The sequence below is a fragment of the Notolabrus celidotus genome, chromosome 2, assembly GCF_009762535.1.
Source record: "Notolabrus celidotus isolate fNotCel1 chromosome 2, fNotCel1.pri, whole genome shotgun sequence".
Classification (NCBI taxonomy): domain Eukaryota; kingdom Metazoa; phylum Chordata; class Actinopteri; order Labriformes; family Labridae; genus Notolabrus; species Notolabrus celidotus.
This window is the reverse complement of record NC_048273.1, coordinates 13581516-13600581: the sequence shown is the minus strand read 5'-3', so window position 1 is coordinate 13600581 and position 19066 is coordinate 13581516. Positions and strand designations below refer to the sequence as shown.

The window sequence follows — 19066 nt, the reverse complement described above, 5'->3', positions numbered from 1 at the left end:
TCAGCCTCTGATCAAGCAGCCTCTCCTCTCTCTTATCATTTCAGTATATTATTTAACGTTCCTTTCTGTATTGTGTTGTCACTCGCTGTATTATGGCCTGCTTGTTGTGCGTCTCTTGAATCACACTTGCCTCTGAAGACTCTTTGCCCTCACTGTACCAATCTGTTCCCCTCTCCTATAGCCTCCCTCTCTCTCTCACACACGCATACACATACACACACTGATTCACACGCACACTTATCCCTTTAAGTTTTCCCTTTTTGTAAGTGCTCTGTTCTCCAGAGCTCTTTGCTCCCTAGGGTGCAGCAGAGCAGTCACCAGGCTGATTATGCTCTATCTGTCAACCTCTCTGCTCTCTTTGTTCTTGTGGACCACACTGGCAGAACCCAGACTAATCCTGTCTTTGTTCAAGGCTCCCTCATGTACTCGGACCAAATTGCACATCGCATCACGAGAGACTCCAAGTCATGAGTGAAAATACTAATAAAACGTGACCTCTTTGGCTTGCTCAAGACTTATTTCCAAACATATATATCATTATTTCAAACAGCAGACTTATGACAGAATATTGTAATAAAAGGCTTTCTTCATTCAATTAATTACAGCACAGACCCCTGCTCACCTCTGATTACATTAAGCTGGAGGAAGCTGCTGAGCCAAGGTTTCCTCTCGATGGTAATTAATGTGCAGTTATTTTTAATTGCCACGAGGAAAAGGTGTGCATGGTGAAGCAGAGCTCTTATCCTCTGTGCTTGAGGACAAATGGGTTTTCCTCTTTTCTGTCCTTTGGCTTAGTCGTGTGGTTCTGTCGTTAACCTCTAGAGGGCAGTACAACAAAACTTGTTCTCCAGGGTCCCTGCTTTTTGTTCAGTGAAGGCTTTGTACCCCAGAATATGTGTGGAACTTACAAGGTTCTGTTATTGTAGACATGAAATATATGTTACGAGGTATAAAATTAGAGAAAAGTGTACACTGACAGTTAAATGGATGGAGTACATAACTCTTTAAAAAAAATCAATGCACAGTTTAGTATTTGAATAAATCAACATGTATTAATAAGTTTAGCTTATTCTTTATTTATCCTTTTGGCCCTCAAGTGTCCATTATCTAAAAACTAAAAAAGTCCACCAGGCCAAAAACTAAATTAAACCACAAGCCTTCTTAGGTATCATATATCAAAGTGAGTAATGGCATTATCATGTTATTACACCTCTGATTTGTATTCAGAGACTAGTCACACATCAGCATTATCTACATCCTGCAGTCCACTCATGGACATCCTCCTCCCAACCCCTCCCTGTCTCTCTCGGATATCTCTTGGAGATTCTATTTAAATAAACATTTCACTGGTGTCGCAAGAGCTCATCTGCCTTCGGATCAAACTCATACTTTGTGTCCGGCAGAAAGGGCTGTCAATGCAAATGCCTTAATTAATATTCCGCAACTGTCAGTCAGAGTAGGGGAGACATATACAATGACCCACAGACAGGGGAGTTTTTTAAAAACGCTGAATTAATCAGAAGCCAAACATTCATATGATTATCTTAGTACCGTTCCCACATCAGCATGCAGGTGAAGAGGTTGTGAACTCTGAACTTGTGATCAGCTTCTGAAGTCTGTTCCATCATAATAACCATAATCTCTGACCTAAATGAAAATGGACTCCTTATGGTAACCAACAGGCTGGGTTTGCTGGCTCGTTTTGTGCTAGGCTCTGAGCTGGAGTGGGTGATTCTGGCAGAACTTTAAGTACTTCCAAGGTGGTCCTAAGGGTAAAAAATCCAGCAACACTTGTAGTATTAAGAACAACTTTATTCTTAGATGGAAGAATAAAGTTCTCTAACAAACACTGAACTAACCTGATACAAAGGAGAAGTACTGTTTGACTCTGTAAATAAGAAACCAGCTCCAACAAGCTGTTGCACAGTGTGTCTGTCAGAGCCTTGGAGAAAATGTAAGAAAAAAACAGCTGATACAGTTTTGTTGGACTGTTACCCTGGTATGTGTATTAGCATTTATAACTTAATATATTAATGTAGCTTTGTTAACATGATCATACACAAACTGGTGAGAGGGGCCAACATCAATCAATCAAATATCAATCAATCAAAAAGCTAAACATCTGTTTAACTAACATACAGCTGTCAGTTTCCCCATCCCAAAGATGACTTAGTCAGTTAGCAACTGATCTAACTTTGCATAGCCTATCAAACCTCTTTTTTCTTATCAAAATATTTTGTATACACCCAAACTGTTAGCTCAGAGGTATGCATATATGATGAAAAATTATTGGGGACTATTGTGAAACACACAAGAGAGACTGAACTGAAAAAAGCCCAACTGTAACTTGAACATTTTTGTAATAACTTTTTTTTACGTCGAATTTTGGGAAGGCAAGATTGGAGAAATCTGCAAGATTAAGATGGATTTTGAAGGTACCTATACAAAAATATTCCACTTCCACCCATCCATTATCTATACAACTTACCCTTTTAGAATACTCAGGGGTGCTGGAGCTGATCAAAACTGTTATTGGGCAAGAGGCAGGTACGAAACGAGCATATCACCAGACTATCTCAGGAACTCAGGGCTGACATCTGCTGGTTGAGGGTCTACAAGACAGTGAATCGGAAAAGGGCACTGCACTTCATTCTCTTTTATAGTATCAAACTAACTCTCTTTGTAGAGTGAATGTAGGCAGGCAGACAGCCATGTTGGTCTTCCAATCTTCAAATTGAAATTAACATGATTAGACAATTGTATAACAGTCAGGATTTTTGCCTTTTTTGATAAACAAGGCACATGTATCACTCTCTCTTGTTCACTCTATTCTGTGTTCAACAGCTTAACAAAATGCTGACGGAGCTGTTTCCTGTTACTGTAACACTGCTTATTGATTGTGTTGTTGGCAGTTGTTAGAACTCATTTAAGTCCATGTGGAGGTGGAGTTGTACAACATATTTGTCTGCAAGTTTTTTTCTAATAAGCATGATTTAAAAGCCAGTTGCCTACTAAGTATTGTAACTGTTGTGTCAGTAGTCCTTATATGTATCACAAGGACTCATCAGATGAAACAGATGAAATTTCTAATACACCTGGTACTCTGACTCTGTGTGTCCCTGTATATCCAGGTGCCTGAGCCAGATGGAGGAGGATGGCCTTACAGTGGACGATGTGTTCAGCCAATGTATCTTCCATCAAGACGAGAGGGACATGGTGCTGAAGGCGGTTCACATAGTCCAGCCAGATTATCAGCCCAATCTTCACGCTACCACTGAGTGCTATCCACCCCTGGTTGAGGACTACTACATGCAGGTATCACAAGATAGTTTTGAGGTTTGGTAAAAGTATTTGTATTTACAGACCACAAATTGTTATCTTGCGTGGACAATTTAATACATTGTGCACACAAAGCTGATTTATGCAACATTTTCCGGGGCCTCACTTGGTAGGTATATTAAAGTTTCATCAGTGTATCGATTGAAATAAAATGAAGTTTCTATGGAAATGTGAGAGTCATGATTAGCAGAGAAGTATCATTGGACCTAGTAGTAAACCTTGTGGTATGCCAAAGTTAATTTTGAGCAGTCAGAGCTAAAATCTTGTCAAAACAAGACAAGCAAACGGGTAATTGTCCAGAAATAAATTGTTGAATCTATTGTTTTTTTGTGCTGTAGGTTATACAGGTTATAGGTATACTGTAACCTTAATGGAAATCAGTGGATTAGAGGGCCTCTGTGTTCTATTCCTGTGTGTTTAGTTGTATTCAGTTCATTATACCCCACTATGTTTCTTCAATGAAGGTTTGAATTGATTAGATAAGGAGTATTTCTTATGATCTTCGTGGACTTTGTATGAAAGAGTGGCAACGTATAACTTTAAATAGCCACAGAAGGGTTATTTTTTTAAGTCCTGTGTATGTTCTGAGAGTCAAAGCACCAGAGAACTTGGGAAGCTGTCAAGAGGCTCCAGAGTGACTACGAAAGATTTGATTGTCACCCCATCACAGCCAGACAGGCACTGACCTATTTATAGTGAGCCAATTCTGCTTTCCAATGGCTCCTCCTGCTTTCCCTGCCTCCCCACCTCTCACCTCTCCTCCTTTTCTCGACCTCCATCCCCCGCCTGATTCTCACATGATTCATTAACAGCTTCTCATAGAATTGATGTATTTTTAGCCTCAGTCATTGAACCATACTCGCTTAGGTCTTCATCTGAGTGACATATTTCCAGTCCTTTCTGTCTTGTCCTTTTACTGTGTGAAGGGTGGAGGCAATCAGCCAAGAGTGTATGTTGAAAATAGACTACTTAGTCAGATGTAAAGAAGGTAAATCATGCCTGCTCTGTTTCTTTTGACATTCATTGCATTTGAATCGTTGACTTACCATCCAGTTGGCTATCCAGTGTTATTTTAATGAAGCTGTAAAGGAAGCCTGGACAGTCTACTTTGCTAACCTTATCTCTTCCTAAAGAAGAAATCCAGAAGTTTTATTTGACACTATCAGTAATATTGTTTCAACACCACCCCCACTTTACCATGCTCCACAGCTGATTACTACAACTTTCTCTCCTTCTTTGTTGATAAGATTAAGTTGATTAGGTCCAACGTGGAGGATGGCTGTCATCCACCCAGAGCTCCCTTCTCTGTCACTCCTGTCTTAGACTCCTTACATCCTATCAGCTTAATGGATCTGATGGACTGGATTAAAAAAACTAAGCTGTCTTGTACCCCCTTGGATATTCAACCCCCGTCCCTGGTATTAAAAGTTTTGCCTACTGTTGGTCCTGCTGTTTTCGATAGTGTTAATTCTTCATTGTCTACAGGATGTGTCCCCACTTATTTTAAACATGCAACTATTCAGGCCTTATTAAAGAAACGTGCTTTGCCACTAAGTCATATGCCAATATCTAAACTCCAAAACTGTCGTAAATCAGCTCACTGCTGTGTTCAAGATTAATAACATCTATGATAAATTCCAGTCAAGCTTCAGGGAACGACATTCCTCTTAAACTGCCCTCTTGAGAGTATCCAATGATATTTTGCCCTTTAATGCTGGTGACTTCTACTTGACCTCCATAGACTATCATTTCCCCCCTTCATAGAGTACAGGATTGGTTTGGCATAATCAGGTACAGCTCTGAACTAGTTCTCTTCATACCCTGAAAGAAGTTTTGTGGTCTTGGTTGATGAATTTGTGTCTCGTGTGCCTCGTCTCTATCATGTGGTGTGCCACAGGGCTCAGTCCTGGGTCCTTTGCTATTTTCCCTGTATCTGCTCTTCCAGGACCGATCATACAAATCTTTAACAAAGGATGACTTTTTATGCAGATGATGTACTCTAATTCACTAATTATAACCTAGCAAGGCCCTCAAGTTGTCTTGGCTCCTAGACTGCCTCAATACTATTGAGGACTGGACTTTGAGAGCTATTTACAATTATATGCTTATAAAACAGAAGTTGGAGTTATTGTTCAAGAAGAGCATATTCCAATAATCATGTAAAACAAAGTATCTCATTCCTCTGCAACTTACTATGAAGTTCAGATTGTCAAGCAGCTCTCTGGATCATGCCTCTATAACTTTAGAAGCATCAGTAAGCTCCCAGCTGTAGTCTGTACTGAAGAACTTGAGATGCTCATACACACTTTCGTTTTATCCTGCTTTGATTACTGTAACGCTGTCTTTACCTCTCTTAGCATGTCTACTCTTAATTGTCCAAAGTCAATACAGAATGCTCCCCCATTGTTCTTGTACTGCAATCTCTTCACTGGCCCCCTGCGGCCAATAGGATTCAGTTTGAAATTCCCACCCTCACTTTTACAGCCTTGCACAACTAGGCCCTAGAATACCTCACATAATTCAAACACCCATACTCATCAGCCTGATCATTGAGGTCCAGCTCACTACACCTGCTGTCATTACCACAGACACAGCTTCAGACTTGTGGTGATATGGTATTTGAGGCCATAGCTCCAAACCTCTTTAATCTCTGCCTTTATATTTTCATTCCAACTCTGCATGATTTATTCTGTGGCTCTTTATGCCTCTATTTTTATTTTTCCATGTCCGTGTTTTCTTGTTCATGTAAAGCTTTTTGTGTCTGTTGTTTGTGAAAACTGCTGTATAGTGAAATCTACTTACTTACATACTTCTCTGGCTCTGACTGCTGTTTTGGTAGGTTGATTTCATGACTGAAATGCTGTCCAAATAACTGGTTAGCTAGATAACAGAGATACAGACTGGATGGTCTCTGGAGGATTTTCAGTCAATGTTAGCAGCAGACACAAATTTGAATGAGAATATTGTTTACTGGGTTGAGATGGAATTTTGATGAAGTTGATGCTCTTCCAAATGCAGTTTGATCAGGTTTCAAATTGTCATTGGAGATTTTTTTGGCATCCTTTCATTATATTTTCTCTTTTTGGAAACTTGCCTCTTTGTGTTCCCGTTTTATAAAAAAAAACATGAAAAAAATAGCTTACTTGTCTTTTGTAAGCTTTTCAGTCTGCTGGTAAATCTTGCTGATCTATCCAGTCAGTGCATTACTTTTGCAAAAACATTTCCATGAACTCAAAAACAGCACACAGCTCTACTTGAACAATATTACACCACATTCCTGTGTGTGTTGCTTTCCTTTGTCGTCCAGAACTGTGCCAGCACATATCAGCTGACTTCATCCCATTCTTCGTATGATGAGGTGTTAACTTCTTTCCTCATTTATTGTTCTCCTGTTGTAACATTGTGCAAGAGCTGTCTGCTTAGCAATTTATGTGCTACACTATATCTTAAGCTTTGCTCTGGCTGCTGCCCATGCATTATGTCTCTGAGGCCTGCTTTACAGACGTGCCTACTACTCTACGAATCTATTAATGTTCTCAAACTACATTCACTCTTTCCTGCAAGCATTTCATGGTTTGAACAGATTGAACTCTATGGTATTAATACCATTATTTCTGTATCATTGCTGTGCTTGCATATGCGTTTCAGAGGGAAGACCACCAGTACCCCAAACTGGACTTCACTCATGAGGAACTGAAGGAGCGTTTCACACGTCAGCTCAACATGGAGCAGGCCTGCAATGTCACCATCGACTCTGTGGAGGGGACCAAAGCTGTGACTGAAAACATGGCAAAAATGGTAAATAAACCGAGCTGCTGTTTCTCTCTATCTTAATTGCAGTATACTTGCTACATATTGGAAATGAACTGTAATAAATATTTTGTGGTGTCATGTTTTTAGCCATAATAGTGTCTCCTTAGATTGGAAAAAAAAACCATCATGCTGGCTCAAATTTTAAAATGCAGTGAAGCAGACTGAGGATGCAACCTATCTTTGCATTCCCCTGTTGATGAGAGTAGATGATGAAATGACATTTCAAACCGTTTGTATATTCACTGTGAGGTAGCCATGACCTGATGAGTTTAGCTTCTCTTCCCTCCTGATGTTAACTTTGAAATGATATGCATTTAGGCTTGACACGTTAGAGGAGGAAACATATTATCCCTGCGGTGTGCCTTCTTTTCTAACTCTGGCATTTGCAGTCCAGCCTGGCTCGTCTGCCTCTGCAGATGGGCTACGTGGGAAGCGAGCGGGCTGAGAGTCCCTGGTGGTCAGGAAGCATTTACAGACAGACAGGGCAGAATAATAATGTATTGTAATGGAGGCCTCTGGAGAGAATGCAGAGTCACCTCTCCATCCACAAACCAGACTGTCTCTCTGCTCCAGTCACACCAAGTAAAAGTCCTCAACTGAAAAGTGAACATTTGCTCATGCAACCATAAGAGTTCATACAAATATTCACATACCTCCACATCTACTTGTTTTCTATTTTCATTGTTAATTGTTGATTGCTTTATATTAGTAATTATAATCAGGAGTGGGAATACATATTGATACAGCAATATGTCATCATCTTGACTTGTGCAATAGAATTATCGTATTGCTGACACAAAATATTGATATTCTAATTTCAGAATAATACGGCACTCTAAACAGAATTCTCTTTCGATTTGACTCAATCTATCTCTACTTCACGAATCCTCACGGTAGCACAAATGACACTTATCCTGCACTTTGTCATTTAGGGGCATTTTGTATTGTACAATTAATCAGATACTATGATGTAACATTATAAGATGCCTTGCAATTTGGCTAATATTGCATATTGGTCGAATTGCAATCGTAATATTATCATTATTATGGGCAATTGGTGTGTTCAGTCACATCTTTTCTCATAATGTTGTATTGTATTACATTGTACAAATGTAGATAATCCTTTGGCTAAAATTATTTAAAGAATGCCCATCATCTGCAAATCTTTGTCCCGAGCCGGGCTAAGAAAACTTTTTCCTGTTTTAGTCGTTCATGTATAAATCTGTGATCTATGTGTATTTCTCTGGCAGGGTATAAAGCAGAACATCTATCGAGAGGTTATCTGATTCAAACAAGCCTAACCACCAAATAGAATGCAGGCTCATGTTGCACATTGCATATGTCCAGTGAGATCTCACCTCATCTCTCTTCTGCTTCACAGTTAATAATGGCTTTCTATTGTGTCCATGTTGTGTATAATAAACAAGGTATACTGCGAGATATTTCCTTTTTATTTCACACATCCTCAGAGGGTTCCCTCCTGGCGCACACAGTCATGTAATGGATTGCTTACAGTTTTGTTGTCCTTGCAGAGGGAGCTGCTGGCGGCTCAGCGGATACAGTGGCAGAAGATCCTCCTCCAGGCCCTAAGGGAGAACAAGATGATCCTGTCTAACACCAACTCCAAGGACTACAGGCTTAACCTTTACCCGTACCTCTGTCTTCTGGAGGACAGGGAGTATGTTGACATTATGATACAGGTAATACCAACCACCTAAGACAAATGGATTTGCTGACGACAGCTTTATTTCACTACACCTTAAAGACATGTGTAGCTATGTCACTGTTATGCTACTTAGAATTCAGGACACTATTTTGCAATACAACCCAGCCAATCTGGAAACACACAAAACACAAATCAAGCAGCTGACAGTGACAACAGCAGCAAAAGAAAAGGCTGCATCTTTGGCAGCAAAGGGGAGCACGCTTTGATCAGATACCTTGTGACTCCAGCACAGACAAATACGCAGGATGTGATGTTAACTCTGAAGAGACCGTTCTCACTGTGATTTCCTCTCTGACTGAAGGATTGTTTTTTTATTAAACTGAAACCAGTCTGCCAAGAGATCTGCTTATCATCTGAGTTTTCATTAATGTCTTCTTGTCTTTGATTGATCCTCTGATGTCTTGCTCTTGTCCAGAGTGTTGTGAACATGCCACCCAGCGGGGAGTCTCTGAAGATTTTAGCCAAAGACCTGGGACACAGGATCTACACCAAGTACTATGTGCAGCAGAAGAACCGGAATCAAACTGTGGAGAAGTTGGGCAACATTTACAGTGCTTACCTAGACCTGCTGGCCAAAGATAGTGAGGTACTGAAATCATCATGCTTCTGATACCTTAACTTTTTTTTCTAACACTGACCTGATGTTTACTAAAGAGATGCTTATATATCCGTTTATGGCAGTGGGGTGCCATACCACTTTTTTTTTTAATTGTATATTTTGAATAGATTGATTGTGGCAAGAAACAGAAATTAACAAATTAAATACTTTTGTTTTCCCCATTGGATGAAATACTTTTCAATTGTGTTTGATTAACTAGCGCATTGACGTGATGTCCGTTAGATTTGGGTGAAGTGAGGACAGGTCCTCCTCAAATTGATTGCATAGCTAGAATCGCTGACTCTGGGTTCCACCAAAATATTTATGGTTCTGGTACACTGGGGGAAAATGCTAATGTCTAGACAATAATGACCAGGACCTCATTATACTTTAGCGCCTAGTTATAAAAGAAGTTACTTAAGGTGTCTGCATTATGCAAGTATTTTATATGCAGCCCTTTGTAGTTAAATTGCCCCCTTTGATTATACCTTGGCCATTGCTATTACACAAGTCATTAATCTAGCTTTGTACTTGCCACAGGCGCTGGAAGGTTCCCCAGCCCTAGGCTGTTGTTTTTAATTTATTTTCATGCATTGCAGTATCTGTAATCTTAAATGCATATCAGTATGTAATGTGTTTCATGTAAATTTAACCAATTTTTTTGATACAACAACAAATAGTTCTTTTTATTTACAATATGTTTGTTTTTACAGTTAAAAGTACAAAACGTTTACAAAGGAATGTTAACTTCCCTCTAACCTGCACATCAAACCCCATCAAAACAAAAGTTTTTTTTATAAAATAAATTAACATGTATCACTGTAAATTTGAACAAAAACATGGAAAGAAGCATAGTTCATGTATTTTTTCACACATACATAGAAACAGTGAGGTATCAGAGTTTAAGGGTTTTAGAGACACACCCCAATAAAGACCAAATTGCAATGTGCATGTTTCCAGACAGACCTCCCTTATTTTGGCTCCATTGGTGCTTAGACAGACACCAAAATATCCCATATCCCTGACATACATGAATCAATCAATCAACCAATCAACCGATCTACCGATCTACCGATCAATCGATCAACCGATCAACCAATCAACTGATCAACCAATCAACCAACCAACCATTATTTGTATAGCGCCAAATCACAACAAAGTTATCTCAAGACGCTTTTACAAACAAGCAGGTCTAGACCATACTCTATTTTAAATTATTAACAAATACCCAACACCAAGAAAGGATAAGACTCAGCCTTACCCCACCTTATCCACCATGAGCATTGCACCTCGCAGTATTTAGCTAGTTACAGTGGCGAGGACAAACTTCCTTTTAACAGGCAGAAACCTTGAGCAGAACCAGACTCATGTTGGACAGCCATCTGCCTCGAACATACACACCTTCTCATTATGGGCATAATGAACAGACCAAACCTCTCTCTTTGACAATGATCTTTCTGGCACAAGAAAAGTCCAATTTCTTATCAGGTCAGTATGGACTACTGTCTGCTACCCTTGGAAGTTCAATAGGATATTTCACAGATGTCAACAAACTTCCCATTCTGTTAGGCCACCAATCAGTGTATTCTCCAGGTAACCATGCTCCAGAAAATGTATTAAAGGTTTCTACATTTTTTTGTACAAATTCAACTGACCTCTGAGTGTGTTTGCTACTTCTTCCAAAGTCACATCCAGGCGCCTGGTCTTTCTGTTTTGTTACATAAAAGTCCTAACAACTTTTTTACTTGAGAATGCACATCTTAATGAAAATAAACTCTTCCTACCACCATATAGATGAGGAGATTACAGTGCCTGTTTGACATATCATATAATTCTTCTCAATTCCTAAACCAAGGTCTTTGGCTCTCTGCGACATGTTAACATGCCCTTCACAAACCGTAGCTCATTTTTAAATGAGGGACGACTCATAATTTTTGTGTGTTTCACAAGATATTAATCATTCCATTCTTCTTCCTACAGGCCTATCACGTCCTCCCCAGGGAGCATTGGTGTAACATTGAATTGGAGCAGAGTGCAGGACCCACACTTCAAGGCGGGGAGACCCATTGGCCATACGTAGTAACTCTGGAGTTGGGCACTTTCATGGTTGATATGATGGTCAAGAACCTCAAAATTAACAGCGACATCCTGAACTCAGCTCATGAGAGGAAGCTTATCCCCATCCTCTACCACATGTACACCTTCCGCAGCACACGGCAGGTACTGTATGCACCACTCTTTAAAGGGCTCACTCTATTTGTTCCGCAGGTGTTATGAAGGAGTTAGCCCCCCTGTAGTTTGTTTTCAGTTATGTAACAGGTAACAGGATTACTGAGTGTTAACCAAGACCGAAATAAGTCCTTTTGAACTGCAGTTTCTGTGGAAAAATGGAGAGATCAGAGGGGATCTCTATGCGCAGTGTATTGAAGAAATATTCAACAGTGTAAACAATAAAATGCAAGGAGCTGTTTATCACAAGGAACCTTTTATTACTCACATTTATTGACTTTTTGAAACTTTACTTAATTTACACTTGAGTTCAGGTTTAAGCCGTGGTAGGGTTGACTTTTTCATTCCAAGGAAAAAAAAAACTATTGTGGAGCAGAAACAAAGGTAAGAAAAGTTGACCTTCACTTTGGACAAGTAGATTGTCTGTCACTCCAAAGCCTATTACCTGGTACTCTCATGCAGCCGCCTATCCAGTCTGAAGCTCCAAAGAGTGTGAATTATAAAAGCCATTTCCCTCTTGTGTGAATTGGCAGAGGGAATAGTCGAGTACGATGAAAAGGTTCCAGGCTAATCCCTTTTTTAGTGTCCCTTTAATTGGCTCGCTGATTTACTGCTGTGGTACCCTGCAGGAGGGTGAGCCGACCGTGTCAGGGGTGAGAGGCAGAAAAGGGAGACAGAGGGTGGATGGTGGACTTTTGGACTTGATGCACTTAGGCCATTGGATATGCTGTTGCATAATTTTTTCCTTGTGTTTTTCTTGATATATCAGCCCACATCCACTTATATTGCACTTATCCCCCCTTTCCCCTCAACTTTTTTCAGTCTGTGGAGGTAAGCCCCATCAGGGAGCATCCTAATGATTTTATAGCACAGCATGAAAGCTTGACTCATGCAAGCAACACGGAGGTGTTTTTATTTTTCTGTCAGCTTACTGTTTTGCTTCCAATAGACTTATTTCAAGTCAGACATGCTCGTAGTATGAGTTAGAAATAGGTCACAGTGATTCTTTTTGTCATAGTTTAGGCCTGGAAAAATTATCCCCTATACATGACCCTGACAATATAATAATAAACTTCTACAAAATTTTAAGTGTTGAAATTCAAGGATTCTTGGACTGCATTATTTATACTTATTAAGTAGGAATAGGAAAACCTGTGTATAGATGATATGTAGAGCTAAAGCTTTCTTCAGTCTGTTGTTGATGTCTGTAATCAGATTGGTGACCAGCTGTAGGAGTAAGGGATGTTCCAAAGCAACACATTTTGTAGTCAATACTGAAACCTTAAGGTCTTAAGGTAAGAAAATACTTAGAAAACAGTCAAAACTTAGAACAATTTATTCTGTACAGTTAAATAAAGAATTACAGTATATTTATTCATGTATCTATTTATTTAAATGGACAGTGCATATTAATGAACATTTCAGCATAGCATCCATGTAAATATGGCAGAGTTAGCAATAAGGCTAATTTTCATTCCATGGCATGTCAAAACGGAGTTCATAACAAACGATAAAGATAGATAACAGATGGAAACAGCACATCATAATAGCATGACAATGAAAACAACAATACATCACAAGAGCAGATATAAGGTATACAGAAGTGCAAGTAAGCGCATTAAAGTGCTGTTCAGCATAATAGAGAGTGTCAGGAGTAGGACCAAGTGAAGATGGACCATCATATCAGTATATCACACAAGTGAAAATGTATACATTAAACTCGTAAAATATGTGAACACACACACACACACACACACACACACACGCACGCACACACACGCAAACACTTACACAAACACTTACACAAACACTTACACAAACACTTACACAGCGAGAGAGAGACAGCAATGGATACAAATTAGTGATTACAGACCTAATGTGTCTTGAGCATAGACTGTATAAATCTTGAGCCATCGTTTAAGATGGGTTGTGACTGTGGGGTAGGTGGGGCATTCTCTTATTTCTGCTCTGTATTTTGTATCTGTGGGTAAGCGATGTCAAATGAGTTTGCAAAGTGTGGGTAAAGTTAGCAGAGCTCATTAACCATCAGCGTTAGGTTCACTTTGTAGGTTATCATCCACATTCCTGTGCTGTTGCGCAGTCCTGCTGCTAAGTCGTCATATGCTAATATAATCAAACACAGCTTTCATACAACTTTACCTCAATTTTATAGATCAAAATACTGGCTAACAGCGCAGCATTACGAGATGCCATCTGTCATCCCTACTTGTTTACATCCGTAAACCATTGCTACAGTCCCTTATACTTGTTGGTGGCTGTGCTACAGCTTAGACACAACATATGACCGGCATTTTAGGCCTAGATTAATATTGATATTATATGTTTCATTAATTTGTTCAATGAGCTAGTAATTCTGGTGCTGACTAGGAGGGTGACAACACTTCATCGCTTCATTTAACTTAAAGCACAAATCCATTAGTCGTAATGACGTTGAATGGCTGCAAGTCATTGGATAGGGTTATGTTCTTTGCTCACTCTGAATTGGGAGGCAGCTTTGACCAGCTTACTGTGTTCAGTGTTTGTTGGTTCTTCAGCAGAGATGATTTAGCCTTAGCCTTGGCTAATGGTAGCTATTAACATGAGCGCTAATGTGCATTGTGTTCCCCAAATATATCATTTTAATGCAGCTCTCCTTGTTAAAAAGTCCTAAATAACTCTGTATGCTAAAACAGTGCTTTCTTTATTTCTTTCTCGGGTGACTCCATGTTTGGTTTATCACCTTCAGTGTCTTTGTGACCGTCACCACTGCTCTCACCTTGAGAAAAAATTGAACAGCACTGTCAAGTGGACTGAACAAGCTATTGATTTAATTTCTGTAGTATCAAAGACTTCATTTCATAGTTGCAGTAAATATAAAAAACTGGGAATCATGAATGGTTATAAAAGGTGTTTTTCCCCCCACCTCTAATATCTAGCCCCCTTGGTAACTGTATGATGAAGATTTCTGCTCCTAACTGGATTTCCTGTGATGTTTCACCCTCCAGATTGGCTTCATAAAGCCCCACCCCATCCTGACACAGATGCAGCAGGAGGCCATGGAGACCAAATTGACCTTTGACTCTTATGTGATCCCGATGCTCTGCCCTCCCATGCCCTGGACCTCTGTCAAATTTGGAGCATACCTGCTGACACCCACCAAGCTGATGCGCGCCGTGGAGGGGGCCACACAACATGAGGTGTTGCTGGAGAAATGCCAAAACCTCCATGCAGTCTTTGACTCTCTTAACCAGCTTGGCAACTGTGCCTGGAGGATCAACAGTCCCTTGTTGGATATAATCATCTCCATCTTCAACGATCGAGGTAGTGAGAAGCTAGACATCCCTCCTCCTCTGTCAGAAGCCCCTAAAATACAACACTTCAACCCTCAGGATCCTGCGTACACTGCGTCTGAGAAAGCCCACATGAAGAGGGAGGTGATAGTTGCCAAAAAGAAGTGCAGTGAGATGCACAGCCTGCGTATGGATGCTCTTTATAAACTCTCCATTGCCAATTACATGCGGGGTGAAATCTTCTGGTTCCCTCACAACATGGACTTCCGGGGACGCACCTATCCCTGTCCTCCATACTTTAATCATCTTGGCAGTGATGTCACACGAGCTATCCTGGTGTTTGCAGAGGGAAAGAAGCTGGGTCCCAGAGGCCTGGACTGGCTTAAGATTCACTTAGTGAATCTGACAGGACTGAAGAAGAAGAGTTCATTACAGGGTCGGCTTGAGTACGCCAACACCATCATGGAGGACATACTGGACTCTGCAGACAACCCTCTCAATGTGGGTTTGTCTTACTTGTCCTTTCCTGATAATTAACAGTTCAGTCCAGCCATACATCCACAGTTTAATGAAGCTTTTAATTTTTTCAAACTGCTTAATTCTAAGTAAATTTTGCAGAAATACAAATGTGGCCTGTTTTTTTAGTATCTGAAGTTCCAAAAATCCAAATAGGATGTAAATATCCGGCAAAACAATGACTGAAAATGCTTTGATACCAGTGTTTATTGATTAAGGATGATGTGTTGTGTTTGTCTTTCTCAGGGTAAGAAGTGGTGGATGAATGCAGATGAGCCATGGCAGGCGTTGGCCTGCTGCATGGAGATAGCCAATGCTGTGAGATCCCCTGACCCAGCAGAGTTCATCTCTCATTTTCCCGTTCACCAGGTACCGTAAGACACTGGAGGAGAGGTTTATCTGTTTCATAGCCCTACATATGTCTCATGTCTGATCTTTTACCAATACATTTATTTGTGAGGCATTTCCTATAAAGTTGAAATCTATTGACAGAGATGAAATATAAGATCATTAGAAGAGGTTTACTAATCTATCAAATCATTAATATTAAGATTTTTATCATCCATCAACTCTTTAGGACAATCATAGTTTAAGTTTATAGCCTCCTAAAAATAAGTCATATTTTATAGAACTATTTCAGAGCACACACAAAATTAATCAGCCAAGACCTTCCAGCCATCTGGGACCGTTTTATGTTATTCCCCATAAACCTGAAGCTGTAATCTCTCCGTCCAGACCACAGCTTCAGCTAACCTTCACTGATAGCTGGCATTCAACCCCAGCCTCCCCTTACACACCAAAGCAACAAACCCTTCAGATCTGTGTCAGTGTTAGATGTGTATTTACTACACAGTGCAGCCCACTAACTCTGCGGCCATGTGTCAGGAATCCAGTGATGGGGTTGTGAATGATTTGTGTCTCTCCTTAAACTGTCATGTTTTGATTGAGTAATAGAAATTATGCAAGAGGCAAAAGTTAAAAACTAGACTTAATGTACAGGTATATTCAAAAGAATAAGACAAAATACAAAAGCATTTCATACTTACAAAAAAGTTGTGTGTAACTGTTACGGCTTTAGATACGTAACACCTCACCTTCTTATGGATGTTTTAAGAGTACAGTAGCTCTGAGGCTTTCCCTCAGTGTAGCCTTGAACTTTAACCTGCTTAGCAACTGTAGATAAAATCAAGCCAGATGGCAGAATCTGTCATATCTCCATTGATGTGCATAGTCCCATAAACAATGAAGCAAACAGAAGAATCTAAATAGCCAAAAGGAATTTATTTTTGTTGAAGACTTGATTTAAATCACTAAAACGTAAAACCAAAAGAGCTGCAGCCTAGATAGTTGTTATAGTTGTTGCTCTGGCACTCACAGAGATGTCAAATCTGAGTTAAATTTATGACGGAAACAAAATCAAAGAGACAAACTAAAGATGCCAGCATACTTTCAAAATTCAGCTAAGCTAAGAGCACTACATTATAAAAACAACCACACAATAGTGCATAGTTATTAAGAAGCACATATCTCTAATAATGATGTTACAATATAAAACCACATTTAAAATGTATCACTTACAATGGTATGCTGCTTGTTTCTTGCTAGCAAGCTCAGCTATAGTATAGGGCTGCAATGTATTTTGAGTTGACTTGTGAGCTCAAATCTCATACTTCAAAACTTTGGCTCATTTATTATACATTATGGTATTTCTTGCATACACAAAGTTTCATACCATGGATTCTGTGCATGCTAAATACTCAATGTGATGCCATACTTCATATTGATTGTATGACAGTATGGGGCTTCAGACAAAATCCAGATGTTGTTTTGAATGATGCAGTTAAAATATGATCACTATGTTTTAAAGAATGAATATGCTCATTGAAATCTCTGTATCTCAGAAATGTGAATGTTTCATATTTCTCTTTCTCTCTGGTTTCTTTTTCCTCTCCTCATCACTCTCTCTGTTTGCTACTTCAAATCATCTGTACTTTTCTCCTCCACCCTTTACCTTTCTCTCTTTGTTGCCCTCTCTCATTCTGTGCTGCTCTCTGTAATTCCCTTCTTGTTCCCCTCTCTCCTGCTCCATATCAACACTCTAATCTATCCCTCTCTCTCTCTCTCTCTCTCTCTCTCTCTCTCTCTCTCTCTCTCTCTCTCTCTCTCTCTCTCTCTCTCTCTCTCTCTCTCTCTCTCTCTCTCTCTCTCTCTCTCTCTCTCTCTCTCTTTCCCCACCTCTCCTCCAGGATGGCTCCTGTAATGGTCTCCAGCACTATGCTGCTTTAGGCAGAGATGTTATTGGTGCCACATCAGTCAACCTCATGCCCTGTGACGTGCCCCAGGATGTGTACAGTGGAGTGGCTCAGCAGGTCAGCACCAGTGGGGTGTTATGAGTTTTCATTGTTCTCCGTTTTCAACAGCAGATTGGAGTTGCACAACTAAACTGGGTTGTGTTTGAGTTCAGTGTCTGTTAATTTTTTGAGTTCAGTTTCTTGGCAGTTGCTCGGCTGTGAATAACCATTACATCCTGTAAAGAGTGACAGACCAGGCATTGGTGATATATTTCAAGTTTCTCACTTTAGGTTTTGAATTCAAAATGACTTATAGTTTCTCAGTGGTTAATTGCCTGCCATATCAAAGGCTCAAAGGACAAGTGTGCATACAATCTATCAAACGAGACAGCCAGCTGTGAACCTGAATATTTTGAAGCAATTAAAACCTAAATGTGGTTCAGACATTTTAGTGCAAACCATTGTGTGCTCCTGAAATACGACCTCCCCTGAAAGAGTATTGTGGAGTTATCAATGAGCTTTTAGAGGCTGACAGAAAGTGGAGTGCAATTTCCTGCAGCACACTGTCCCTGTGTTTTATTTTTACCTCTGAGCAGCAGAGTTATTGTTACAGGATACTGTCGGTTATCTCAGGCTTCTGTAATGGACCACATTTACATGGAGGCCATGTTCCCCTGACGTCACGCCGAGGGTGGTAAGCTACATTGCTGCTGTGCTACATTTTATGTCATGTAGTGCTGCCACATTGATCAGAAACTAAGAGACAATGCTCAGTAAAAACCAGGAGGGACAATTGGCTGTAATGAAAGCCAAGCTAATACATTTGACAACCCAAAAGCTCCTATAACCAATTGCATGTTGGAATGTTAGCATGTATCCACAGCTACGCTAAGAAAAATGTAAGCTTGGATCCTTTCCAAATGACTCTTAATCACTGCCAGATGGTAGCTAATGGGTCACGAAATATCTTGTTCTTTTTTTATATATATCTTTTTTGGGGGGGAGGGGTTGCACCTTTATTAGAGTGGGGAGGACAGTGCAAAATATCTTGTTCAAACTTGAAGTATGGCCTTTTCTATGATATCTTTTAAAGCTATCAGACTGTAATGTTAGCATAGAGCCACCCACTTCCTGGTATACAGTAAAGATAGCTTAGCAATGTCTAAATGCTAACATAACCCCTGTCAGCTAATGAGTTACCAATATAAATATATAGTTTTCATTAAAGTATGGCTGGATGTCTCTCTATCGACTACCTTTGAGG

The 19066-nt window shown here is 39.9% G+C and overlaps 1 protein-coding gene across 1 annotated transcript in view; it reads left to right on the top strand.

The window, feature by feature from the left end:
• polrmt (polymerase (RNA) mitochondrial (DNA directed)) overlaps positions 1-19066 on the top strand; it is a 68337-nt gene that overhangs the window by 14291 nt on the left and 34980 nt on the right. Inside the window, exons 5-12 of the mRNA XM_034708833.1 lie at positions 3132-3315; positions 6988-7137; positions 8685-8852; positions 9294-9464; positions 11457-11696; positions 14711-15496; positions 15758-15880; positions 17758-17880. Coding sequence (XP_034564724.1) covers positions 3132-3315; positions 6988-7137; positions 8685-8852; positions 9294-9464; positions 11457-11696; positions 14711-15496; positions 15758-15880; positions 17758-17880 — 1945 coding nt within the window. The remainder of the gene's footprint in view (positions 1-3131; positions 3316-6987; positions 7138-8684; positions 8853-9293; positions 9465-11456; positions 11697-14710; positions 15497-15757; positions 15881-17757; positions 17881-19066) is intronic.